The sequence below is a fragment of the Ambystoma mexicanum genome, chromosome 5q (genome assembly GCF_040938575.1).
Source record: "Ambystoma mexicanum isolate Mex_15411 chromosome 5q, UKY_AmexF1_1, whole genome shotgun sequence".
In the NCBI taxonomy this organism is placed as follows: Eukaryota; Metazoa; Chordata; class Amphibia; order Caudata; family Ambystomatidae; genus Ambystoma; species Ambystoma mexicanum.
Genome location: NC_090933.1, coordinates 993,693,996 through 993,721,417, shown reverse-complemented (window position 1 = coordinate 993,721,417; position 27,422 = coordinate 993,693,996). Strand labels below are relative to the sequence as shown.

General features: G+C 44.8%; 1 protein-coding gene across 1 annotated transcript in view; it reads right to left on the bottom strand.

The window, feature by feature from the left end:
- LOC138498338 (fibrocystin-L-like) overlaps positions 1-27,422 on the bottom strand; it is an 848,238-nt gene that overhangs the window by 504,932 nt on the left and 315,884 nt on the right. The window contains exons 16-17 of the mRNA XM_069622136.1: positions 22,915-23,051; positions 1,533-2,532 (exon numbers count right to left, since the gene is read on the bottom strand). Of these exons, the coding sequence (XP_069478237.1) occupies positions 1,533-2,532; positions 22,915-23,051 (1,137 nt within the window). The remainder of the gene's footprint in view (positions 1-1,532; positions 2,533-22,914; positions 23,052-27,422) is intronic.

The window sequence follows — 27,422 nt, the reverse complement described above, 5'->3', positions numbered from 1 at the left end:
TGGTAGAGTAGCATCGAATCGACTCAGACCCGCCTGGATGTTCACGAACAAAAGCGAGACAAGGGTAGATATGGACTTAATATTAAGAAAGGTGAAAGAGAAACAAGAGAAATACAAGAAGTATTATGATCGCAAGAATGGAGTGAAGGAAAAGTTTATTAAAGAGGGAGAGTGGGTTTGCATCAAGGAACCCAACAAAATAATGAAGGGTGAATCCGGATTCAGGTCGCCACAGAGAGTGAAGAGTAGCCAAGGGAAGTCACTGATGATGGAGAACAGCAAAAGGTGGTTGTGTGATGATGTTGTAAGAATACAAAATGATTGCCATAGACCAAGTACAAGTGAAGATCTTAGTTCAACGACATCCAGCCAGGGGAACAAGGACATGTCTATAAAACCTAACTCCATAAAGGACAAAGATCATGCAGTATTTGTATAACTGTGACCATGATGATATATGTGAAAACATTCATGGCAGACTATCCAAGAGGAATAGGAGAATTATCCAGAACTTCAACAATGATTACTTCTACTACTAGTTTTGGGCTGCACAAAAATTAGACCATATATCCTTTTTCTAATATGTTTTACGTAACTTGGTGCCATTTATTTTATTGTTTTTTTTTTTTGCTTCTCAGTTCTTCATTTAATTTCTGCCATTTTATCTTCAGTTGCGTTTTTGTTTGTTTCTGTTCATCTGTCTGTTATATAAAGGAGGGAGATGTTATAGAGTTATTATAGCAGCACATATAGAATGTTGGTTATAGAATCACCATGCGCATTGGAAATGCGTATGGTGATTCTAGAACAGTGATTGCGAGTGGGAGTTTGCCGATAGCGTACACTCCGGGGGCTCGTACCTAATAAATTGCTTAAAACTACATAAATGCCTGCTGGTTTTACTACATAGTCATCACTCTCATACCAATAACACTGTGGTGGCATCAGTGTTCATTTCCTGTTCCCTTCTAGTGGTTGGTGAGTTTAGTCCTGGAAAAACACATCTTTTCTAGCAACCCGGTCTTCTGTGCGTCTCTTTGTTTAGGAAAGATTGAATGGATGTCTGTGTTAGCCCATGGTTCTCCCTCCTTAAGCGTGCTAGGACAGTGCTGAGGAATGAGTGGTGTATTTGTCTTTGTGGTATTGTGTGTTAAAAATATTAAGGCACAGATGAGTTATATTCCGTCTTCCTTGTTTTGACTGTGAAATGCTATGTGCAGTTGATATGGCTGCTTTGTTTGTGAGGTCACCAGTGTTGTAGTTACATTCTGAACTATTGAGGAGTGTATCTATCAGTGGATATCCCCCTTTTGAAATATTACTCAGTGTGTTATGGATGTCTCGTATCACTTATGTGTTCTGTCCTGGAATAAAGCTAATGTATTTCTGAACCTTTGACTACAGCGAGGTTATTACTTATGAACGACACATTAAATGCTACTATTGCTGTTTGCTAATGGAAAGAGACAACTATATTGTTCAACAATTATCTTCTGTTTTCTAAAATATGTACATTGATCAAATGTGCTTACCTGTGAGTGTCCCATCTAGATCGACGAGAACAGCGGCATGCACACATGGGAATGAAGCTTTATTTGATGTGTTGAAGAATTCCATTCTTCTAAACCTATAATCCCATCCATTACAGGCGTCCAATCTAATGGCGACACAGCCTGGGCGATCAAAGTTTACAAAGGTTGCAGATATTGTTAGACCTTCATCGGCAGGCAGACCAATCCCACTGCCAGTGCAGTATTGAGAGTTCAACCCCAGCACATCCAGGTGCCCAACAATTGTTGCATTCTTTATTACAGCACCTTGTGTCTCACCCCATCCTCCAATTCCACTTCTCAACACATTTCTGGTGTGTATGCCGAAGACCTCATTGTTTACCATTACAAACTGGTGAAATTGCAGAGCTCCGCCATTCAACCATTCAGCTCCACGTTCACAGTTCCATGTTGTTAGAGCTTGAAATATAGCAGGTTGTGGATTTCCATAGCAGCTGCGGCCTTGCACTGGATAATAATTTTCTGATATTAATAACCCCATCCACCCCTGTGAATGAACAGTGTTATTATTGAACTCTCCAAGAGGCGTTCTTTCTGGGCAGATGTTTGAGTCATAGGATGGCATATCTTGCTGTTTATACATCTTGTACCAGAAACCGAAATGGGTTCCCCCAGCAGCTGCATTGTGCCTGACTGTGTTGTTGGGATTGGTGATCCAGTAGGCTGCAGGAGTGATGTCATCATTCAGAAGGCTAGTACTCTGTTTAACAAACACTGCTAGATTGTACTGAAGAATATTTCCATGCTCAACTCCATCTTCCAAGAAAAGTGCTCCACCCATGATGTCATACACAACATTATTCTCCACAAGAAGATGATGGGTGCTCTTGATAACAATGGCTCTGTTGTATGACTCATGAATTGCACAACCTCTCACATAGGACGTAAACTGCAAGTCCCCTGTCATATCCCAGTTTATTGGATGTCGTCCAAGTCGAAATGCTTGTCCAGCATGTGAAATCTACAAAGAAGAGGATTTGGTTTGTATATAACGTGATGGCAATTATATGCAGACATTTTAAATGAGAAATACGAAACTGGGCTTGAAGAAGCAATGCCACATTTGATCACAATGCACAACATCACATTCAAATTCAAATTGTAGAAACATTAGGACAAAAGCCCCTGGGCAGATTCTCAAAAATGTGCACTAATGAAAGAGATGCAGAGAATGTGCTACTTTCATTTTTGCTACATTCAGAAATGCTCAGGACACCTTATTCTCAAAGGTAGCCTGAGCATTTCCGAAGGGCATGGAGAGTGACACAAAGATGCTCTGTCCCGTCCCCTTGCATACGTTAGTGGCGGGAGTGCACTGCCGATACTAATGTATGAAAGGATTGCTGGGAGCACATTTCATGGAGATGGGCCATTAAGAGGGCAAGGAACTAACAAAGGTGAACAGAAGACCTGCTGTGCTTCCAACTTGCAAATCTCTTGACCATTCGCAACATCGTTTCTCCTTCTATAGAGATTCAATAAATATTGCTGGAAATCACAGGTACATGGTCATTACCCAAGATTGCTACTGCCCATAATGGCACATACATATCTAAGAGAATTATGGCTTGTGAACTTTGTGAATATCCACAGCAGTCTGACTACAGAGATAGCTTTAGTTCAGTGGCGGGGTGGCAAACATCTGATGTCTAGGCAGAGACATTGTCTCGAGTCAAATTCCAAACAATAGCTACAATGACAATGGTCACACGATCTGACTGAAACCGGGCAGTGTACACTATATGAGCACACTCATAATCACAACAAATGAACCCTAAGGATGGAACCATGGCTAAACACCTGGAAACCATGTTGCAACAACAAACCCATGTCAGCACCATGAACTGGCAACAATATGGTCTGACAATGGCCCTGTCTGACCATGCCGTGCCATGACCAATATTATGGCCAGAGCATGTTCTCTCTTGACTAACATCCTTGCCTGGAAAACATATTCTGGGTAAAATATGGTGTGAATGTATCATCGCCTGGAAAGGTTATAGCCTAACAGCTATATGAGCTAACAACATCATTGCCTGCAGGCAAATACATGTTACAGACTGTCAACATCATGGCCTTCTAATGTCATTCTCAACATAATGGATTCCTACACACTGAGCCTCCCTCAACTTCAATGTTAAGCCCTCTTGACATTGAAAGATTGCAGACATGATAGCAGTGACACCACTAATATTTCGAGTGACCACTGGGGGTGTCAGAACAGATTCGGAACAAGTCATGGAGGCCTCTGATGAGGCTCCTAGGATGACTGAAGCCAGCTTCCCTTGTCTTCCTTCAATCTTCTTATAGCTGTATTTTTGAAAATAGAACTTTCTTTACTGGACTAGGATTCAAGGAGTCTTAGAATGAGAATGCATACAGCATTGGTCAAGTGGCACAGCGAGTAGAGCGCTCGCTTTGACATCCGTGCGCAGGTTCGAATCTCGGCAGGGCCAAACTCAGCCTTTCATCCATCCGAGGTCGATAAATGAGCGCCACACACCGTGGGTAATAAAAAGCAGCGCTCAGATACCTGAGGGTTTGTAGCGCTATATAAATGCCAAATTATTATTATTATTATTATTATTATTATATTGTAAAATCGATTTTCTCCGCACCTAAGAAAGCACACTTGTATGCATTTATGGGATTTATAATGCAAAAACCTAGCTGAGAAGCAACGGAGTGCTGCTGATAAGGGAAGCACTCAGCGTGCAATCGTAGCAGAGGAGCTCGGCTGGATAGCCTTAGAAGTGGAGGAGGAAGGAGGGTTGGGTAGAATGGTTCGTGCTTGATGCAATGTTCTTTGACATGTAGGTTCTGCATGTATTTCCTGAAGTGCATGATGAAGGGTGCCAGTCCAATCTGCATTGGTAACTTACTCCAGAGACAGGATGCACAACAAAAATATGCCTGCCTCCTGTTTTTTTCTCTTTTGCATTTTTCTACTCCAGTTTTGTAATATCATGGCTTCCGGTGGTCTGCTGTCCTCCGCAGATGTTGAGTTTCTCTTCCAGGTAATAACAATAATAATTGTTCTTTTATAACGCGCTTAATACCAACAAAGTGGTTTCTAAGCATGGGATCAGGATTTAAATTGGTGTTGCACTGTGTTGTGTTGCTTTCAAGACCAACACATTGCCCTTGAGCTATCCTTACTCACCAGGTAGAGTGGTGTTTTGGTTCTGACTGCATTGTGGGTGAGTCAGACTGTCTTAAACATGATGCTTACACTGGGTAAAACTGAATGTCTGAATCCGTCCAGCGTCATGTTAGTCAGCCAATTCTGGACCTGCGAATGCTTGGCAAGTTTTTCTAAAAGAATTCATTTTGCCTTTGTCAAGTTGAGCATCGAGTAGGTGCATGACATCCAAGCTTGGATGAGGGATAAACAGTGCTTGAGTCAATGGATGTCGTTGATGCCTTTGATCTTAAGGTAAAGCTGTGTGTGATCTGCATATTGGTGAATCTTGAAACCGGAGTTTTCAAGAAGTACCCACAGAGGTTCCAAGTTTAAGTTTAAGATAACAGGATGGATCCCTGTGCAACTTATCAGTTTACTGGTTAGTGCAAATCAAACCACAGCAGTATGCTTGCATTGAAGCCCATGAATGTGGCAATGTTGTATGGTCAACAGTACTAGTAGAGAAATTGAGCAGAATGTGTAGTCATGGCCCCCCTTTTTGTCTAGGAAGTGCATAGCATCATCAGTAACATGGATGATGACGGTTTCTTTACCTCCCTGTGGTCAGAACCTGGATTGGGACCCCTCTAGGCGATTGTGTTGATTGATATGTTCATGCAACTGGATGGTGGCAGCCTTTTCAATGACTTGCAGAGGAAGGGTAGCTGCATGATCAGGCGATAGTTGGCAGATGGATCTGGGTCAAGTATGTTTTGTTTCAGCAGAGGGAGGATCTGTCCTAATATTTTTTTTTATTATTATTACTTGAATTTAATCACAAGATAATGATTTTTACAAGGTTAAGATGAACCGAGAAGAGACACCCGACTAGTCCTTTGAAAATGTGTACTTCTGCAATTGATTAGTCTGCTGGCTAAAAGTCTATGACGTCTATGACGTCTGGACAAATGTTAACATGATTTATTGGGCTGGTTCGGCTCCCTTTGTAACATTTGAGACTTGAATTGTCATTTTTAGCGCCAGATCTATAAGTTTCAGTGCAGCTGTGGTCCATCTTCTAGTTTCTCCAGATATCAATCTATTCCAGATAGACTCCAGGTCTACCGTTCCATGGTCAGTAAGTAATGGTACTAAGTAGGCGTTCCAATTCTGGGTTGTCTCTTGACACATCAGCACTAGGTGTTTAAGTGCTTCTGGGCAGTCTTGTTTTTTGCAAAGACGGCAACTAGTTTCTGCCGATGATGCTCTGATTGATATGATTTCCCGCGTTGGGAGCAAGTTGAGTCTGGCTTTCATAAATAGGATCCATAGCACTTTATTTGGAAATTTGGTGCAATAGTTTAGCGGCTCTTTGACTTTATTGAAAGTTGGAGGGAGGTGCGTCAGCAGTTTGTGTGCACTTGCTTTCTCGATGGTAGTAATCCAGACTTTCAGTTCCATCTTTTTTTTTCACTCTTTGTGGATTATGTGTCAGATCATCCTCCGAGCATGTCACATCATTTAGTATTTCTTTTTGACGGGCGACCCATGCGTGTAGGCCCTTGCATTTTTCGCACATCAGTTCTTCTGCGATGATGTTATAGATGGGTAGTAAGTCTGCTACTAGAATTTTTCGATACAGTAGCATCGCAATTTGTTCAACTAGGCCTGCCAGGGAGACTAGCCCCAGTTCCCGTCTGATTGCTGCCATTTGTGTAGATTTTGGTAGTCCCAAAACAGCCTTCCAAATGTACCCCTCGAGTTTGATATAGATGGTTTAAGGCATGTTAACAGATGCTTCCTTCCCATAGATTAAGGACGGCACAACTTTTGTTCTGGAAAATTGGATGGCCGGCAGAAGTGAAAATTTACCATATTTGTTATTGACTAGCTTGGTCTGGGATGTCAGCCGCTTTGTTTTCTCCCACAGTGAGTCTTGCATTGAAGTTTCTCTGGCTGAGCTATCGAATGTCACTCCCAAGTATTTGAAGTTTCTAACAACTTCCACTTTGGTCTTGTCCAGATACCAGTTTTGTTTTTTTTTGTGTTCTTTTGCCTGGTTTCGCTAGTACAAGGATTTTCGTTTTGTTAATTTCCAGATTGTTCTCTTCGATGTATCTGGCCAGATTATCCAATTTTCTTATCAGCCCAATTTGAGTTTGATCGATCAATATCACGTCGTCAGCATACATCCGTCATGAGATGGGTATTGACCCTATTTTGGGAGGGAGCGCCCTTGCTTTTATTTCCCATTGTTGGTAATCGCCTAAGAAGGAGATAAAAAGCACTGGCGCCAAAGGGCAGCCCTGTTTGACTCCCATGTATACAGGAATTTCCTCAGAGAGGGTGCCTTGCTTGTTAAGTTTCACCCTGATTTGCGTGTCCACGTGGAGGGCGATGATTGGTTCCAAGATCATTTTTGGGCAATCCCAGTTTTCTAGTTTAGCCCACAGTTTTGCTCGATCGATGTTATCAAACGCTTTTGATAGATCCACAAAAGCAAGGTATACTTTCGGTGCGCCTTCTTTTACTTTGAGCTTTAAGATGTTTAATATCAAGATGTTGACGGCCGTGCTGCCCTGTTTGTGGAAGCCCATTTGGAAATGGTTGTTGCATGGTGCGTTCTTGTGCCACCTTCTGAAAAGTTCAAGCAGGCTGGAGGTGTAAATTTTCCCTATGATGTCTAAGAGAGCTATAGGCCTATAGCTCTCCGGGTTTTCTCTGCTTCCTTTCTTGAAGATTGGTACTATGATGGCCCTTGACCATGTTTCTAGGATCGATTTCGTGCTGGTGCAGTAGTTAAAGATTTTACTGATCACCGCTGCCCACTCTTTTGGAGCTTGTTTCAGATCTATATGGCTCAAGCCATCAGGGCCCGGGGCTCTTGAGTTTTTGAGTTTGATCATCAATTTTTCAATCTCGTCGCTGTTCGTCACGTCTGCCCATGGAGTGGTAGAGTCCCATGATTTGGTTGGTTTACTTGTGTTGGGAAGGTCAAAAAGGATCTTAAAGTGAGCTATCCACTGGGCTTCCGAGACAGAGTTAGAGATCTGGTTTTCTGATTGAGTTGTCATCGTTTTGATCAAGGACCAAAATTCACCGGATTATTTGGTGTTCAGTCTTCGCACCATTTCTTCCGAATTGTGTTGTAGAGTGCTGCTCTCCGATGTTTTATCCATTCGGAGTATTTTTTTGCTTCCTCTTCCCAATGACACCAGACTGCGGGAGTGTTCGTTTTCATCGCAGTTCGCTTCAATTTGCGTATGGCTTTCCGTTTTTCTACCAACTTGTCGTATACATGTTTCGGTTGCTCTAATTGCTTTTTCTGTGCAGTTGCTGTGACTCTTTGGGCCAGCAGGAAGGGGAGATAGTTAGGTCTTGAGTAACCATCCAATTGGGATGCAAGAAAGCCTTCAATGTTATATTTGGCATTTATCTTTTTGACGTCTGTTGTAGTGAGGCGAAGCCTTGATTGCTGATTGTTTATTGCAACATCGTATTTGTATGACCGTTTTGGTATACGGTTTCCTTGCCAGGCACAAAGGAGAAGGTTGTGGTCACTGTGCACAGTTCTCTGTACATCGAAGGCTTTTATAATCGGGAGCAAACCATGACTCACATAGATATATTCCAGTGTGGCTTTGGCGTTTGACCGTTCCCACGTCGGGATTGTATTTTGCTCTGGGAATATGGATGCTATGTTGTCCAGGTTTCTTGGACTTGTTAGACTTGTCCAGGCCTTCCCTCTTTCTGCTGTTTGACCTTGTGGGAACGGGTTCAAGGGATCATCTGTGGTTTTGCCACAATTTGCGTTCAAGTCCCCGCAGATTATAAGATCGATCTTTTCATCTGTCTCGTAGATATTGTCGATTGTTGCCTCCATGTCTGAACAGAATGCTTTAGTTGTTATACGTTGGGGGTTCCAGTAGGTATTTATGACCACCAACTGGGTTTGGTGAGCTGCTTCTTTGCTTGTTGTTTTTCGGGTCCAGTTTAGCAGAATAGCCAGTATCCCATAGGATTTTTCCAGGGTTGCGATCATGGTGAATCCCAAGCCTTTTTTAACTGCAGACAGGAGCATCGCCGACGGGCACCCCAAGAGACCTTCCTTTGCCGGTGATATTTCTACTGTGAAGCCATCAAGGGATGGTTTATCTACCAACAAGGTTTCCTGTAAGCACAGGATGTCGAAATGGCCCAGGTCGATGTCCCCTGTCGTTGTTAAGTGTGTGTGTCCTCTGGTGTTCCAGGAGCCCAGAGTGCAGGTGTCTGAGGGACAATCTGGAAGATCTTTAAGCCCGGGAACGGAGGACACTGGTCGTTGCTACTTCTTGTTGGTAGGCATCAAAGTTGATTTCAACCAGTTCCATGGGCCCTTTGTAGTGGCTACTTCTCTGGCTCCCCTAGACTTTAAGTCCCGTGTTTTTTCGTCATTCTGTCTTTGCCTCCTTGGTGAGTAAATTTGTCGGTAATTGCTTTGGTTGTCTTCTGCTTTGTGGTGTCTCCCACACTCATGTTGATTGTTGGTCTTTCTATATCTTCCCAAGGAGTCTCAGCGCCTTTCGTCTTCAGGTCTGTGTTTCCCATAGCGTTTCTTTTTTTGGTCTAAATTTTCGTCGGTGGAATACTGTCTGATTCGCCCTTGCCACTTTCCGCTTCGGTGAGGCCAATAGAGGTCCTCTGTTCTTGAAATATAATGCTGTTTAGGCAATGACTCTTCTTTCTGTATAGAGTCCTTTTTATCCGATGGTCTTGGATCTGCTATTTCTGATAGAAGAAAGCCTAACTGTTCAATTTCTTGGAACACGGCTCTCGATAAGTCTTGAATACCATTCGATTTCACATGGAGGTATGCTTTTGCTATGTCCCCTCTGTGGTAAGGATCCACGAGTTTGAGGTCTTTGGTCCTTATTTGTCTTAGGGAGTTTGTTTTCCTTGTTATTGCTAGGACATTTTTTCTGTTGAGGATCATATTTCCCTCTGCTCGTTTGGATTGCTCTAATTAGAAGATGCCTACCACTCCTTTGTCTTTATTTTTTCTCGGGGAACCACACTTTGTTTTTTCCGGCGTCTTTTTTTGTTGCGCGGCTAGGCGTTGCCCGGTATTTTTTGTTTTCATTGTTTCTCCATGTTCTTTGTTTGGGTCTATATCATATTGGTTCCGCCCAGTGTTGTTATCAAGGTGGCAGATGGAGTTATGAGTTTTATTTGCTTCTATCTCACTCATGTGGACTCTTGAGGGTACCTGCACGGTTTTATCATTCTCCTTCGACGATGGGAAACTTTCTTTTTCCCTTGTTGGCATTGACTTTTCTCTTATCTTTGGATCGCATTCCCAATGCTGCAACAATTTTATAAGATCCGAGTTCACCAGGAATTCATGTTAGATCAACAACTTTGGGGCTAGTCTGTGTGTCATCCTGTAATCCAACCTCTTCATTGCTGCTTTTCTGACTCTTGCCTGTTGTTTTTTGGTCGATTTGGTTTTTGCTGGCTCCTCCACCTGATTTGACAGTTTCAGAACAGTTTGTTGTTTCTCTTTTTGACCTGTGTCTTTAGGTTCTTTGTCCATTATTGTTGTTTTTACCATTTCCACTATTTCTTTTGTTCGTTGTTTGATTTTCGTGCCGTCAACGTTGTCTTTTGGAGAGACCGTGACAGAAACTTTTTTGGGATTTTTGTCCCCATTGATGAGCTGGTTTTTAATTTCCGCTTGTAACATGTCTGCTTGTTTTTCCAGCATTGACACTTTGAGTTCCAGGGCTTTATGTTGGTTGATGTTTTTGATCTCTGTTGCTGTTATGTATCCTTCTATGAACTTCGTTTTAGTGTCTATGTTGGTGAGGACTGCGGTGTTATCTTGCACACTCTCTCTTATCGATTCGTACAATTTGCGGAACGGGGCTAAGGCAATGGTAATGATCGACATTAGGCTTTTTTGATGGTGAGTCTTTTGGGGTTGCTGATGAAATTTCACTAAAGCGCCAGTTCTTTGGGGAGGTAAAGATGTTTGATCGTTTATTGCTACTACAAGGTGAATCTGAAGCTTCCCAGAGGATTGAGGAATTTGGTTCTTGGCGGGATTCCGATGCCTGGGCTGGAATTAGGTTTCTGTTAGTGCGATCTTCTTGTGCCTCCATGTGCCCCGTTTTGCCTTTTGGATGCAAATGTTGTCTTGTATTAATATGAGCTTTTGTCCACGCGTGGCATTGGACCTTTTCCTGCTCGTCTTGCGAGTTGTCCACTCTGTTTGCTGGAGCGCTTTCTTCTACAAGAGATTTCCTTGGTTGTGTCGGCACCTGTTTTGGCGTTATTGTGCTCTTTTTATTTTGCGGCAAGATGTCCTTTTGTTGTTGGGAGGTTCTCTTTCTTGGTTCTGTCATTACAGGTGGGTGGCCCATTTTTACATGCGTCGGTTCCTCCATTATTTGCTGGATTTCCCTCGTCTGTGTTTGAATTTGGATGACTTTTTGTGCTGGCGAGGGGACCTCTAGGGTAGTAATTTGTTTCCCACTGTTAGATGGCTTTTCTGTTGCAATGTCAATTTTGTGGAGTTTATTTGTTGGCGTAATTTCGAGGGAGGCTTCCAGTAGTTCCGCATCTGATAGCTCAGTATCTGTGTCCATTTTCTCTTTTGGTAGTTGGTGAAGAAAGACTTTAGAGGACAGGACAAGAGTGGCTTTGTCAGGAACTGTCCCACAGTTGCACCGCCTTTATTTTGTGTTTTCTGTACAGTCGCCATTGATGTCTTCCTTTTGTTAGGAGCCGTGGCTTTTGTGGCTTGCTTCTGCTTGCTAGACTTCGTATTTGCCAGGTTTTGAGTTTTCGTTTGCTTTTTCGTTCGAAGTTTGCATTTGGACTTGTCTCTCTGTGGATTGAATTTCAGAAAGGTATGGCTACGCTCCAACTCTGTGTCCACGTCGGTGTCGGATCCGAGTTTTCCTCCTTGTGACTCCTTTCTACGTCACTTTCACTTTCCCCCTCACTGTCTTTGGCTTCCCGACGAAACTCACCCCTACTGTTATATTGCGGTTCAGGATGTATCATCGCTTTAATACTTGATTTGTTGCCCGCTGCTGGAGGGATTTGTGTAGGAGTCTTCCAGTATTAGTGTTGGTTTCGTGAGGGTAGCACCAAGTCTTTCTGGCTCCTCCTCCTGGACCAGAGGGGTGCCTGCTCCCCCACTGCAGAACTTCCCTGTCTCAGTGTCTGCCTAAGCTTGCTCCTTGACATTGCTGTTGACTGTGGCATGTTCAGGGACTCCACCCATCTGAGGCAGAGCCGGCCGGGCGCCGCTGATGCCTGCCTCCTTGCAACTGCGATCCCGCGGGGAGTCCTGCAGGGGCCGCCCTCTGGCCGCCTCTGCTGGGGACTCACTCACCTCAGCGGTACGCGGGACGCTGGTCGCTTCAGGAGGACTTGCTTACGGAGGGCACACTACATTCCTTCGTTCCTTGGCCTCGTTCGCTTCATTCCTTGCCTCCTCGAGTCTCGAGTCTCTGCCATCGGGTCCTGGCTCCGCCTGCAATATCAGCGGTAGGTCATTTTCTCCTCCCAGTTTTGGGAGGCTTGCTTGAAGATCTAGTGTGTTTTTATTACTCCTTAGACGGCGGCGTCCCAAGTCCATTTCCCCTTCAGTGATGATGTTGGGGGTAAACTCTTTTGCTTGGCTCGCCGCTGTAGACGTCATTTTGGACTCCGAGTTTTGGAGTTTTTGCACAGTGGAGCTGGCTGTAGCGGGCCAAGGTCTCTGCACGCGCGGACGTTCGATTTCCATTTCTTCCACGTCTGCCGCGGACTGCGGAAGACTGCCTCTCACCTCGCCTCTCAGCTCCGCTCACCGCTCCACGGTGCGAAGGCACAAAAATAGGGAAACTCCCACAATTACCACTGTGGAAAGACTTTAGACTGCGACAGACTCCCTCTCACCTCGCCTCTCAGCTCCGCTCACCGCTGTGCGGTGTGAAGGTGCATAAATAGGGAAACTCCCACAATTACCACTGTGGAAAGACTATTACCACTGTCCTATTTTTACTGCGTCTGGGAAAGTGTTTTATGTGAGATGACGTTGAGAAGTGGTACGAGTGCTTCACCTGTGATTCTGTGCATAATGGAGGAGTGGGGGATGTCATATTTGTAGGTAGTTGGTTCGAGAGCACCCTTAAAAAAAGAGCCAGCATGAAGAATGAGGTGGAATGAGTGAAATCTTAGCTAAGTGAAAAAGGACGCAAATAACTTACTTTCACGAGACAAATGCTTTCCCAGGCAAGGGACAACCGAAGTCGACAAGTGAACTAACAAAACGGGATTGAAATGCAGATGCTTTTCCATGAAAAGAGCGGATAAATCTTTAGACAGTATTCAGGGATACGTTCTTCTCAGAGCGTAACATTTAAATGACTAAGTCACTGCGGTGCATGGTCGAAGGCTGTAGTATTGTGGCTGCCTTTACGCTTTTCTTACATATTCAACATGCATGCCTACATGTTTCCTCTTTTTTTTTACTTTCCTCACATTTAGTTTGATGCTGTTAACCAGCTGTTACTAAGCACCAATATGATTTTGGTGAATGCAACTGAAGAACCAGTAAAGCCAGATTGGCAGACATTGTTTACCTTTCACTCCTCTAAGAAATCCAGACTGCCTTGACTTTGCCTCCTCCAGAACTATGGGTTAGTTCCCTCCTTATGGCCTCACTCCTACCACCTTTGACTATCACTGTTCTTTCTGCTTGTTACTCGCATGTTGTCATCCTGATGCGCAGTGCTTCCTAAAACCCTTTGCTAACATCTGAATCCTAGATTGAAAAGTAAAATCTTGCTGTTTTTGCTTTTTACTAAAAAGTCAAATCTTGCTATCTTGGCTTTGTGCTAAAAAAAAATTTGCTGTTTTGCTTTGTGCTAAAATGTCAAATCTTGCCGCCCATTGCGAAACTCTCTGTATTTTGCTTGTATACTGATGCTTCTCTGTAACATGCCAGCCCAGTGAACTCAACACTCTCGTTTGTCCTACACCTACCTGCCTTAGCCCCCCCGGTTTAAAGTTGGTATAGTGACAATTATGATAGATCACCTTGACAAATTATTTTCCAAAACTTTTAGTGCTGCATACAAACACATTCATTGTAGTGTCTAGATGTCAACATCTAGACACGACAATTAATGTGTTTGTATGCAGCACTAAAATTCTTATGCTGTGCAGTGAGAGTATGTCCCCCCGAATATAGCTAGACAATTAAGTTTTGGAAAATAATTTGTCAAGGTGATCTATCATAATTGTCACTATACTAACTTTAGACACCACTAGTAGAATATGTGTTTTTGCTGGACTTTTTAACATTTGTGTTCTTTAATTTGTTTTGAGTGTTGTGAGGTGACTTGTGGAAAGCACCCACCATATATATGTGTGTGTTATTCAATCTAAATCTATTAAAATATGTGTTTTTACTTTGCTTACTCTTTGGAAAATAATATGTGTTCTATGTGACCTTCAGATAGACAAAATAGATAATCTATCAGTTCTCGCTCCTTGTTCCTGATCCATATGTTTGGTGGATGAAAAGAGGGGTAATTGAGCTCTTTTTTGCGTGTTGTTGACACTATCCCACATCCTGACACAGCCCTGTCTCTGCTCTACTCTTTAATTTCTGATACACTTGATGCTCTTGCCCCTGTCATGATGATCCGTTTTAAGGCCAAAGCCAAGTTCAATTCCTGGTATGACTCTAACCTAGCTACACTTAAACGTAGGTGTAGGGTGGCTGAGAGGAAATGGAGGGCTTCCTGTTCATCCTCTGACAAACTGGCCTGTCGCCTACTCCAAAGGCAATACCGACTCTATGTCCTCACCAAGAAGAGAGTCCACATTCAAGCTTGTGTCTCTGCGGCATCTAACAACTCGTCCGAACTCTTTAAAATCTCCATGGAGCTGGCCAACCCTGCTGCAGTCTCTACCCCTACTGTTGCCTTCCAGGCTCTTTGCAATGCCCTTGCCTCTCACTTCATTTAAAAAACCCAGGACATCCTGTCCACCCTCTCGACCCCCAACCCTCCTCTCCCCTCTTCATCTGTGCTTGCTGACCCTTCTTTCGCCACCCCGCCACCATCCTTCTCGTCCTTTCCTCTTTTCTCCCCTGACAAGGTCGCTAGATAAGTCTGATCTATGAAAGCCTCGTCAAAACCGGTTCATCCCCGTTCCTCTAAAACCATTAAGGACCACATTGACACACTCACTCTGGCCCTTGCTGATTTTTGCAACCACTCCTATGCCTCAGGATCCTTCACCTCCTCTCTGAAGCACTCCCTTGTGCATCCTCTTCTGAGGAAACCCACAGCTGGTCCTTCTTGAACAGCTAATTATTGCTGAATTTCCATTACTCCCTTTCTGGGCAAACTCCTGGAAAGGTTGGCCATCTCTCAGCTTAACCTTCATTCCAATTCTGTTGGCTGTCTCCATAATCACCAGTCTGGATTCAGAGCTGCCAGAAGCACGGAAACTGCTCTCCTGAACATTCGTGAAGATCTGTTCTCCAACCTTGACTCTAACATTCCCTCTGTCCTCATCCTCCTCGATCTCTCTTCTGCCTTCGACACGGTCAACCATACCATCCTGCTCAAACGTCTCAGTGAAAACCTGGATATCACTGATCAGGCTCTGGCCTGGCTGACCTCTTTCCTCTCTCCGATCAACCCTCCCAGGTCCAACTTGGGTTCTTCCTATTATCTATCTTCCTCTCTACCTGTGGTGTTCCTAAGGGGTCTAACCTCTCGCCCTGGCATTTCAACCAATACCTGGCAACTCTCGCCCACTGCATTGCCATTTTCTGCTCAAATTTCCAGTGCTACGCTGACGACACTCAACTCATTTTCAGGCTGCCCTCGGCCACCTGCTCTCCCTCTCTTATCTCCGATCGCCTAACTGCCTTTCAAGATTGGTGTGCCGCCAATGATCTTTGTCTGAATGCCAGCAAGACGGAGATCCTCCTCATCGGCACACCTTCACCATCCTTTATCCTCACTCTCTGGCTGGCTTCGCTTGGCCCTCTTCCTACCACCACATGCGAGGCTAAGAACCTCAGGGTCATCTTTGACTCCACCCTTTCCTTCTCCGCCCACATCTCTGATGTCTCTAAAAAGTTAAACTTCCTTCTGCACCTCCTCAGAGGTAATCTGCCTTTCCTCTCCTTCCCCCAGAAGCTCATGGTATCTCTAGCTTGGACTATTGTAACAGCCTCTTTCTAAATCTACCTGCCTCTACTCTCCGCCCTCTGCAACTAATCCAGAACAGGACTGCAAGACTTGTCCTTGGCCTCAAGCCCTGGGATCATATCTCTCCAGCTCTGAAATCTCTCCATTGGCTCCCAGTGAATGCAAGGATTAAATTCAAAACCCTCTGCATTGTCCACAAGGCTTTCTGGGGCCTGGGTCCAAAATACTTTCAGCCATCCCTCTGCAAATACCTCCCCTCTCGAGCTCTTCGCTCCTCTACCTCTAACTCCCTCAGGGTCAGTCATTTTTCAAAGAAATGAGCTTGGTGTAGATCTCTGTCTTCGACTGGGGCCTCCCTCTGGAACAGCCTCCCTGCCACTCTAAAACTTGAGGAGAACCATCTCGGGTTCCGGAAGCACCTCAAGACCTTCCTCTTTTCTTCTGCCTTCGCTCCCACTCTCCCCTGCTGATCTGTTCTCTCTTGGAACCGTGCACTTGGCCACCCTCTGTCCTCCGGGCCCAGGTACCTGCTCACCCTGCCACCCTCCCGCACTGCCTCCGGGCCAACCCTTGCACTGGGGCCTGTATCTGTACCCAAACCCTCCACCCCTTTTTCTTCCTGCACTTATCAGAACTACCGTGTCTGCTTCCTTAAACCTAGCACTTGCAAATTGCTGGCTGCACTACCACTGATTGTTGCCTTTATTATTTATTTATTTATTTATTTATTATATATCTGTTTCTCCTCTGCTTCGCACTTTCCACTTCTCCCCCCTTCCATGCACTTTTCCCCTCCCCCTCTCCCATGCACTTGCGCATTCTCAATTTCACTGGGCCTAGTAAGATCGCTGTTTTGTTCTCCCCTGTTGCCCTCCCTTGCCTTGTCGCGCTCTGAAACACTTGTGTACGAGCGCGATAGAAATAAAATATCAATACAAATATCAATTTAAATATGTGGAGAGTTTTCCCTATAGTATTACTGGGATGCTGCATATGGGGTGGAAATATTTAGGGGGTCATTATGAATTGACCTGCAGCTCTGCCCTACAAGTACTGTGGCTCCCAATGTTTTAAAAGACTTAGCCAGCCCTTTGCTTGAGGCAATAACTTAAGGTTATAGTTTAATGTTAGCAGGTGATCAGGCTGCCAAGCAAGGTGACATGTGGGTTGCGGCAGACTTAGGCAGGCGAGCAGGCACTGTGAAACTAACATGCAGTAATGCCTGGATAAGGCCTTGCCGTGCCTTTTGCCAGTCTAGCGCAGATCCCAGTCTTTCATGAGTCCGGGAAAAGCTGCTGCTATTGATGCCCCATCGAGAGAACAGAAGGAGTGGTGATAATGGGTAAAGCAATAGGATTACCCCTGATCCCCCTGAAAACAGAGATCATGCTAATATGAACATTATAATGAATACAGCACTGTTTTAAGCATTTGAGAAACCAGAAAATAATACACATTACACAAAGTGAACAAGGTGAATTGTAGTGTTTTGTTTAGAGTTCTGGGGATTAACCAATAGAGGGTCAGGTCACTCAGAGCGTATCTCCACACCAGACTATACCTGGTTTTCCATACACAGTTTAACGGGAAACTACACACAGGATTGCACCTCCCAGAATGCACTGGTGGATAGTCGCTTCACAAAGCTGTGGCTCTAGTATCGGTAGCCAATTATCACATGTGGAAAGAAAACCTAAAGGACGCTGCAGCAAGCCTATAAAACAAACTAAAAACCTAAAGTGCGCCCATAAAGGGATTACACCAGGGACGTCATGTCGCAGAAATGCCAGGGGTAGCGGAAGTGACATCACATGAACCTTGACCTCTGATGACATCACATGAAGTGATGCCATTTGACCCCAGCCTGAAGTGACATCACAGAAAGCGATGGAACATGACTGTTTACCCCTTGACAAAACAGAAAGTGTCATCATATAGCATTGTATGTATGTATGAAAAATATGGTTACAATATCACTGTAACGTGAGATACATTTCGTACAAGAATGGATCACCATATGCGTCGGCAGAAAAAAGGATGCTATAACTGCAACTTGCAAAAAGCAAAACACATAGTCAGAAACGGATGCTTTTTGTCCTCTAAATGCTTTTTGGAGGATTTTGTCTACATTGTAAATTTGTGGTGTTTAAGAACAAACTAAATCAGTGACTTACTCCCTCAAGTGTACCTGAAATAAACCTTTAATGAGTCTAGCAATTATTGTTTAGAATTCCAGAAAGACAAATAATTTGTCATTCCTATTCTTTCTTATTTAGAGTCACTACTCATAGTGTTACACTTGTGGAATCGCCTGTTTTTTTTTAAGAAGCCCAAACAAGAAAGCCAGCCACTCTAGAAACAAAGAGGCACATGCCATTGGCCAAAGCCCAGGAGCTTTATTTTAGGGGTAGCAAGGGAGACCACATGGATAGCAAGGGAGACCACAGGGGTTGCAAGTGCGACCCCTGGCGACCCCTAAATGATATCCCTGGATTACACTATCTAAAATGCTGGCTTGCCTTTGAAAGTTGGCCGAGTGTGCTTGAGCTGCATTAGAACACTGCAAAGCCTAAATGACTTGAGCATGTGTGGACTCAGTGTCTATATTCAGCAGAGTCCAGAAATTATTTTATACCACCGGGGCATGCCTCCCAGAGCCCACAAAGGTCGAGCAGAAATAGAAAGGAGGCTTTCAGCTGATATGTACACTCAAAGACAACCAAGGGTGACTGCAGAGTGAAGCGGGCGACACAGGTATGACTTTCCATCTCTCTCTCTAAGCACCAGTGTGATCTCACACGGTCAGGCTGATGCAGCCTGCCTGTGAGGAATTCGACCATCCGCACGGGTTGAGTGCGCTCGCCTGGGATTTTTACATTTTTTTTAATAATGAAAATGAATGATGGGAGATCAGTCTCTGAGAAATGTGCAAGGCCATTCTGTGCACATTTCAACTGCTTCCCACACAAAATGCATAGTCACGTGTACTCTGGGAAGACACAGCCTACAGGCACAGTCTCCCCCCGTCATATTCAGCTGGAATGTGACAGCCACGGTACATCAAAGTATTCCAAGAAGGAGGAAGGCTTACCTTTCTCCAGCCATGATCAGCCTAATTTAAATATCAAAGGCCCATGGATCTGCATTCCTTTTGTCTAGTTCGGCTGGTGGCAGTGCATACTAACGAGATAATTGAAGCAAGCCTGCTGAGGGGGCTTGGTTGCCGGACAGACAACAGGAAAGGAACGGTTAACACCCCTTTGGTATGCAATGTGTCAACTTGAAGCAAGTTCCCACCTCTCTGTATGAAAGGCAGTGAATGGCCTGTCCGGGACCAGCAGATACCACAGGTGTCCCTGCAGAGCAGACCCCTTTCAGAGGGACGAAGGATGTGATTTGGGAGAGACAGGATGTCTGCTCCCAGCACAGAGTTCAAGGGAAACCTGCACTTTATTCAAGAGTCACAAAGGGCTCAGTTAACCAGAGAGACACTTTGATCTACAACAGACAGGAAGATGGGTGGGACTTAGGTATATGTTGTCACCCCTATGTTGTCACCCCTTGTCTGTCCTGTTGCAGAGCACTCGGGTCCTGACCTCATGCATAACAGAAGATTAATGTTGGGGACCCAGGATTGGTTCTTTAAGGCAGGCTTAGCCTGCACCAATCACTGGGGCCCATTTGGCTTTAAAAGTGGACTCAACCCCTCACTTAGCAGATCATCTGAAGACTTCAAAAGGAGTAAGAAGAAGGACTCAGTTGGACCCGGGCTGAAGGTACAGTTTACCTTACACCTTCTGCCAGTGAAGGAAGGCCAGGAGTTTCAAGAGGGAAGCAAGATCCCTCCCTTAAATATATCCCAGGGAACATAGGGAGATACCAGACGACCTGTCCAGCAACTGTAGAAGCGGTACTCAGCCAGCACACAGCATGCCCTGCCAGGATCTGCCAGCATGCTTCCTACGTGGGAAGTGCCACAGAGTCTCTGGACAAAGGACAAGGCTGTTGCCTGAAATCACTCTCCTGAGCTTTGGGCTGTCTGCCTTGAAAGGACACAAGCCCTGCGCAGAAGCTAGGAGGAGTGCCACACAAGCATCCTCCCGCGTCCATCTTTTAAGGACATTTAAACTGTTGTCATGCCGCAGTAACAAGAGCTGTCCAAGCCGCCTCGACCAGCATTTCAGATCTGCCAACCATCATACAGACAACGATTCTTGGTCACGAGCAGCCGCGCTGGACAGCCTGCAGATGTCTGTCCAGCCTGACTTGCCAAACTAACTGCCACCTGGTACCCGCAGCTGTCTCCCACCACTAACTCTGTCTCAAGGGCTGCGAAGCACCCTGGAATCACCTTGATGCTGTTGAGCACCAAGAACTTCTTCAGCACCAGGTACATTGTGGTTCTGCCCCCTGGTCCGTCTCCGAAGGCCCCTAGAGACAGTTAGGGCACTATTCCCCATTGGTGCTTGAACCGCGTAACCTTGAACAGTAAGACTGATTACTTTACCAACTATCCTCCCGTCAGTATCCAGAGTGCATCCCTTTCCTTCATGAAACTGTCTGTCCTCTGTGATCCTTTACAATGTAGCTTGTATTTTGTAGTGCTAGAACTGTCTGTTGCAGTAATAATAAAGTAAATATTTTTATACAAACCTGATCGGACAGTCTCTTTTATCATTGGGTAATAATTGTACTTTCGCTGTGTTGCAACTAACCAACGATCCATGACCTTGCAGAGATAAGCCTGCCATTCCGTCCACGTTACCAAATTTGGACAAGGAGGTCTTATAATTCACTTGTATTCCAATCTGTTCGGATCCTTTCTGGTGTACTAGAGGTGTGGGGTTGATTGATGGTTTAGAAACCGATAATCATCCCTGGACCACTAGTGCCCCGGAAGCTGATTCATCACACTGCCATATGCTCCTTCCAATCTAAGGACCTTCCAAACACTTAAGACTGATTCAGCAAATGTCCCCTTCATCCAGGGCACAGCGGCGAAAAGAAAAACAATCACCTTCGAGGTGACCTGCTTCTTGCAACAGCAATTATCTCAGTTAAAGGGAATCAAGATGTGACCTCAGGATCTCAAAGGTGAAGCCTAACACCACTGGGACAACAGCTGCAGTGAATGCTCCCTCAGGCCTGGCAGTTTTCAGCCATCCATTCTAACAATCTGTTTCTTTCAAAAATAATGTTGGATCAGATCCAGAAGATTATGGCAACTATCGCCCTATTGCGGGTCTTCCCTAGCCAGGCAAAATTTTAGAGAATGTAGTGACTAAACAGTTGCAGGACTTTGTCGAAGATCACTGCCTACTTCATCCTTTGCAGTCGGGTTTTCGGCCATTGCACGGGACAGAGACTGCACTCACGGCGGTCTGGGATGACATGTTACAGGCAGGAGATGCCGGGAAACTTTCCATGCTTGTAATGCTTGATCTCTCAGCCGCATTTGATACGGTGGATCATAGTATTTTTCTAAATCGCCTAAAAAACCTAATCAATGTGGGTCCCAGGAAACTCCAATGGTTTACATCTTTTCTTACCGACTGCCAGCAAAGTGTTCGAGTAGGGGGATTCCTCTCAGAAATACTTTCTCGGTGTTGTGGTGTGCCACAGGGATCAGCTCCCTCCCTACTTCTGTTTAATATTTATCTCCGTGCCTTGCTGAATATCCTGGAAAAATATAATCTCAGGTTTCACTCTTATGCTGATGATACTCAGCTGTGGTCACTAGTTGTCTAGATGAGATCAGCACCTGGATGGAGGAAAATTGGCTGCAATTGAACCCAAAAAAAACGGAGGTGATTCTGTTTGGGCCTAAACATCTCCTTGCAGGAGGAAAATGTCCCCCCCTTCTGCAGTTTCTGGGGGCTAGTCTTAAATATTCCATCAAGGTCAAGAATTTGGGCTGTATTTGGCAGAGCGACCTGGGGTGCAATGCCCAGGTCTCAGCCAAGGTACAGTCCGTATTCTATAACATCCGCCTTTTGCGCCAAGCCCTACCCTACGTGCCTAAAGTAGATCGTGCTATAGTAGTGGGAGAATTGGTCAATTCAAATCTTGATTACTGCATTGGTCTTTTGGCTGGAGCACCAAGTAATAAAATTCATCGTCTCCAGAAAGCACAAAATGCTGGAGTCAGACTGGTCTTTGGTGTACCAATAAATACTCATACATCCGGTCTTCGTCGATCACTACATTGGCTGACAGTTGAAGATCGGATTAAATTTAAGACCGGTTGTTTGGTTTATCGATGTCTGCACGACATGGCACCAGCATATCTAATGGAAAAACTGCGACAATACCAACCTACTCGTACTCTTAGGTCGGAGGACCACTTCCTCCTTGTAATTCCTGGGATGAAGTATAGGTCCAGGGGAGATCAGTGTTTTTCAGTGACCTGGGCCCAGACTGTGGAACAGTCTTCCGCTAAATCTGAGACAAGCCAACTCCCTGATGTCCTTTAGAGCAGGTCTCAAAACTCATCTTTTTAAATAAACCTGTGATTTTGTATAGTATTGTTTACTTAGTTGGTCCACCTGGCCTTCTGAGTTTCATTTCTTTGGTCCATCTGCGCCAGGATACGGTTTGGTTCGTTGTGTGTGCGTTTATGAATACTTCAAAATTAAAATGTTCATGGCAAAGTCCATGCGAGTCAATGGGGGAACTTCCAGATCATACCAAGTGTCACTAAATACATGTAACATGTACAACACATTTCCTGACAATCTGCACTATACAGATAGATTTTTCATTTTCAATTACATTGTCCACTGTACAGTGCAGTAATCCATTGTGGCCTTGTGTTTACTTTCATGCCCCTCCTCTGCTTCTTCACTGCCTGGATAGCACAAAGAAGTAAATCAAGGCGTACAAGCATCACACCTTGCTTTTATATCCTGAATTATCACTTTGCCCAGGAGAAAGGCATGAACACGAAAGTAACACCCAGTTCTCAATGTAGTAACTTTAATTACATGACTTATGAAAGAGCACCTGTTTTTACCTCCACATATTCAAATCTTCCCGTTGCTAGTTGTGCGTTAGGCATTGGTGCGTGGAACATGATACAGGCCCCAAACTGATCACTGCCAATTTCTTCACCATACCTTCCTTGGAAACAAGTCTGTACGGCAAATTCACCTGAAGAAAAGAAAGAAGACAGATTAGCTAAGGTTAGTTCAACAAGTTAATGTAACCTGGTCCCAAGTGTTCACTAGAAGACAGAAGGAATAGTCCCTTAAGGATTCAAATTGTGCACCATGTTTCTTGAAAAAGCATTGAAGTAATCTTCAGCAGGACCATGGCAAAATGGCAATAGAATATTTGTAAAGATATCATTTAGACCATGAATAACAATCAAAGCGACTCCTGTGCAGCAACTGTTACAGAGCAAATTGATTACTGGAAACCTAGAATTGTTCTGCTTGAAAGTAAACATATGGGCACATTGTATCGCTGCACTACGCAGACAGATACTTCATTTTCAGTTATATTGTCCACAGTACAGTACAGTAATACAGTGTGGTCTTGTGTTTACTTTCAGGCAGGATTTAGCTGTTTCTGTCCGTTAGCAGTAGACTAAAGCAACGCTGAACTAAAGAACACCACTGTAGGTCCTGACCCAAAGAGTCTGGTATCGCAATGTGTTGTGACTGCTTGTCTGTGGCCAGCGACCATGAAATACTCAGAAGGTCTTGGTGTGTTGAACACAAAGGACGCACGCTGCCATGAGGCTCAACAACCTCTAGTACCACCATGCAGTAGTCACTGCCCTGGAAAGAAAACGCATGACTGTCAGACGAATATCTAACATGCGCTGGCCGAAGGGAAAATCTTGCCCAGCCTCGAATCCCACACAAAACCCAGGAAAGTAAGCCCCCTGGGCCGGGATAAGAAAGGACTTTCCAAAGTTGACTGAATACCCCAGATTTAACAGGGTAGACACCAGGATGTTGCTGGCATACCGTCTCCTGGCTGGATAAAGCCAGGATGACCAGTCAGTCCAGGTAGAGGTATACATGGATCCCCCTGATCCGTAACCAACTAGTCACTGCGCTCATCAGCTTGGTGAATACTGTGTGCTGCATTGAGCCCAAAAGGCAGGGCCCAATATTGATAATGGTGCCTGCCAATCAAAAACCTGAGGCATTTGCGTTGTGGTTCCCATATCGGTACATGCAGGTAGGCATCCTGCACGACCACCAATCAGACCCAATTGTTGATCTGAACATAGCCCAGGATCTGAGTTGTCGTAATCATCTTGAACCTCATGGGGGAGACAGACAATATAGGAGGAGAGATCCAGGATTGCCCGTGGGCCAGCCTGCTTCTTCTTGGGGAGCGAGAGATTCTGGAATAGAACCCTAGAATTCTCTCGTTGGAGGGAACAGTTTATATGACTTTGTGCAAGGACACCTGGTGCGTTCTAAGTGCCAGATGGGATCATCACAATAAATTATCTCTAGCCCAAATAACTGGACAGACTCAAAGAATACAGCAAAATACTACTTTATTATCAGTTCAATAAAGTAGGAAAACATGGTGAGCAAAGAGATTGCAGCTCACACACTCTCAATGCATTTCAGTTACATGAAAGGCTTTACATCAACTATGACATCATCCTACGTGGCTAACAGTAAGAACCTATGAGGCAGAGGGATTAGTTCAGGGAAACGTATATATATAGTTTATATAAGTGCTAGTATCATTGGATAGGATAATAACAGCAGTGGATAGGCTTATGCAACAATGTATGATGCACCAGCACACAAGCCTTCATGATTGGTTTCCACTCTCTTCCAACTTTGAACATTCGGCTTGTTAGCAGCAGGTAAGCAACGAAACCTAGGTGCAGGGGAACAACGTCAGACAACTGCCTTCTTGGCTAATTAACCTACCATTTCTCATCAGTAAGGCCCTAAACCAATGCTTGTTCTTTGCAGTTGGCCTTGCTGACTGTTCTCTTCCTCAGAACTTCAAGGGAGTGAAGGAACATTGCTATCTTCCTCTGGAGCTCTATGAATAGCCCTTGATTTCCGGTCCTGGATCACATGTAAGGAGACCATGATTTTGTCCATTCTACTGTTCTTTTTAGTGCTATATGATTCTTTTACGTTGGGTGCTAATACTCTCCTCAGCCTCTGGAGACTTGGTCGCTTCATCCTGCATATGCTTTCCATGTCTTTAAATGTACAATACTTGGCACTCGCAAATGTTCACTCCTTTACTTAATCTAAGAGAAATATGTCCTGCGTATATGGCATATCCTCTTCGACTCCTTTCAATCCTTGCAGTGGCTTCTTTGCTGTGGCATCCTTGACTCTAGGCCAACCAGAAATTCTTTGTTTTTGCACTAATTTGTATTAAAGTGCTTGTCAGTTCTGCAGCCATGGTCTCTCTCCTCGAGGCTCCTTGCTTACTATTACACAATGCCGATGTCCATTTTCTCAACATGGATGCTTTAACCGCGTTCTATTTCCTGCTTTAGCAAGCTTCTATATTGTCTCATCTACCTTGCGCTTCTGCAAATATACTACTACTACATCTCTTATCACGTATCTTCTCAGTGTATATGTTTTCTTCGTATTCGCATATATGTTCACTTCGTCACTTAAGTCACATTTTTATTCTTTGGATATCCATATGTTGGTTTCAGTGCGTCCTCGTCATGACTTCACTTTACATCTGTCACACTTCACTTATAGTTCTCCTAGTACTATTGATGTCTGCAGGCTTCCTTCAGTTTGGAAGTACATTCGGTACAGTTGTCTCAGCGCCTAACGTCTCTCATATCTCCGATGTGGTATTGGGATGATGCCAGGTGCTGTTCTTCCAGTATGACGGAGGTGAGGGGGTGGGCTCTATAAATGACATATATATCTGCCTCTCTACAGCTTGCATGGTGTGCAGTTTGCAGATCTACTGTAAAAGGAGAGCCGAATACATCTGGATCAAGAGATTGGAGATGGGGGGAAGAGGAGGAAGACTGAGATAGACTGAGGCAGAAACCCCTGGAGACCACTGAATGAATTCAGGGATCCTGCGAGATGTCCAACCACCTGCTCAGATGCAACAATATTCGCTTCTGACAGGCATGCAGTGAATCCAATCCTCTGCATCATTACTGTTTCAGGTTGGTGGAGGCAGCCCCTGTGTGGCTAGCGAAGAACCCCTTGGAGGAGGGTCTGGACTGCTTCCTCCTGTGACCACTAGAAGAGCAGTCCCTGTTTCTCGCCTTCCTATCCTGGTAGCCCTGAAAGCCGCCAACATACTTCTTCCTGGATTCTCTGATAAAGGAGGGCTGATGAAAGGGCTGCTGACTAGTCTTGGTGAGGACTATCAGCCATTTGGCCATCTGCATGGAAGTCTTTAGTTTGTTGAGCTCCTCGTTCTTCTATGTCAAAAGGGAGATTGAGGATGCAATCCTTACGTCCTGTGTAAATTTGGTAGCATGCATCCAAGCAACCCTTTGCATGTCTGCACCCATCTCTATTCCACGACTAGCAGTGTCAATATGGAGGGGTGACCGTAGCAGATCTTGAGCCAGTGTCTTAGCCTTTGCTGCCTGATGTCTGTCGACCGGCAGGTAAGGAAGAAAATCAGCCAGCTCCCGCCAGAGCTTTTGATTACTCACTGCTAGCAAGGCATCAGCATTGGCTTGTTTTAGATGTAGAAAAGCGTTAGAGTAGACCTTCTTCTCATAAGCCTCAAAAAGCATTTTTTCCTTGGTCAGGAGGGCAGGGGACGACGCTGTGATACCGAAGCCCAAAGGCTTGGTAAACGACGATGCCTTTTTGGAAGAATTATTCTTTAGTGAGGCTGTGATTGAGAGGCTAGACACAGCTTTTCAGATGGAAAGGGCTGGTATCTGGCCTCCAACATTTTGTTTGCAGGCTGTAGGGAACAAAGCTTTTCCCATAGCTTTAATGCCTCTGTGAGGAAGTCTTTAAGTGGGAATTCTGATCTGCTCGAAGAGCTGATGGACAATATCTCTGACAGCACGCCAGCCTCTGGCTGTGGCTCTCCTGGCTGTGGTACGCCAAAGAAGACAGCCAAACATATCACCCTTCCGTGGAATGCCTTGACAGAGCGAGGACTATTATCTGTATCAGTATCAGATCCAGTGTCTCCTGTGTCCTGAGGAACCATGTCTGTAAGGGCAGGATCCTCAATCTTTGGCATACCTGGGGTGGCCACCCTTGGTATGCTTAGCAGCAGGACCAGATGGATCCCTCCCATCCAAAACAGTCCCGGAAAAGAATACCCTGGGTGCAGTGCCTGAAAAAGAAAAGAACAGACTTGCATGGCCCGCAAAGATCTGACCCTTCGTACCCCAACAAAGTCCTCGATCCGGCAGGGAGGAGAGTCACTGAAGAGGTCTTGTCAACGAATCATCTGAGCGCTGGCAATGCAGAACAGGAAACCCACTGTTGGGAGGGCCCCAAACACCTCAGGCAGAGGCAATAGGCGTCCAAAAAGGTAACTTCCTACTGCAACAGGGAAAGGAATTAA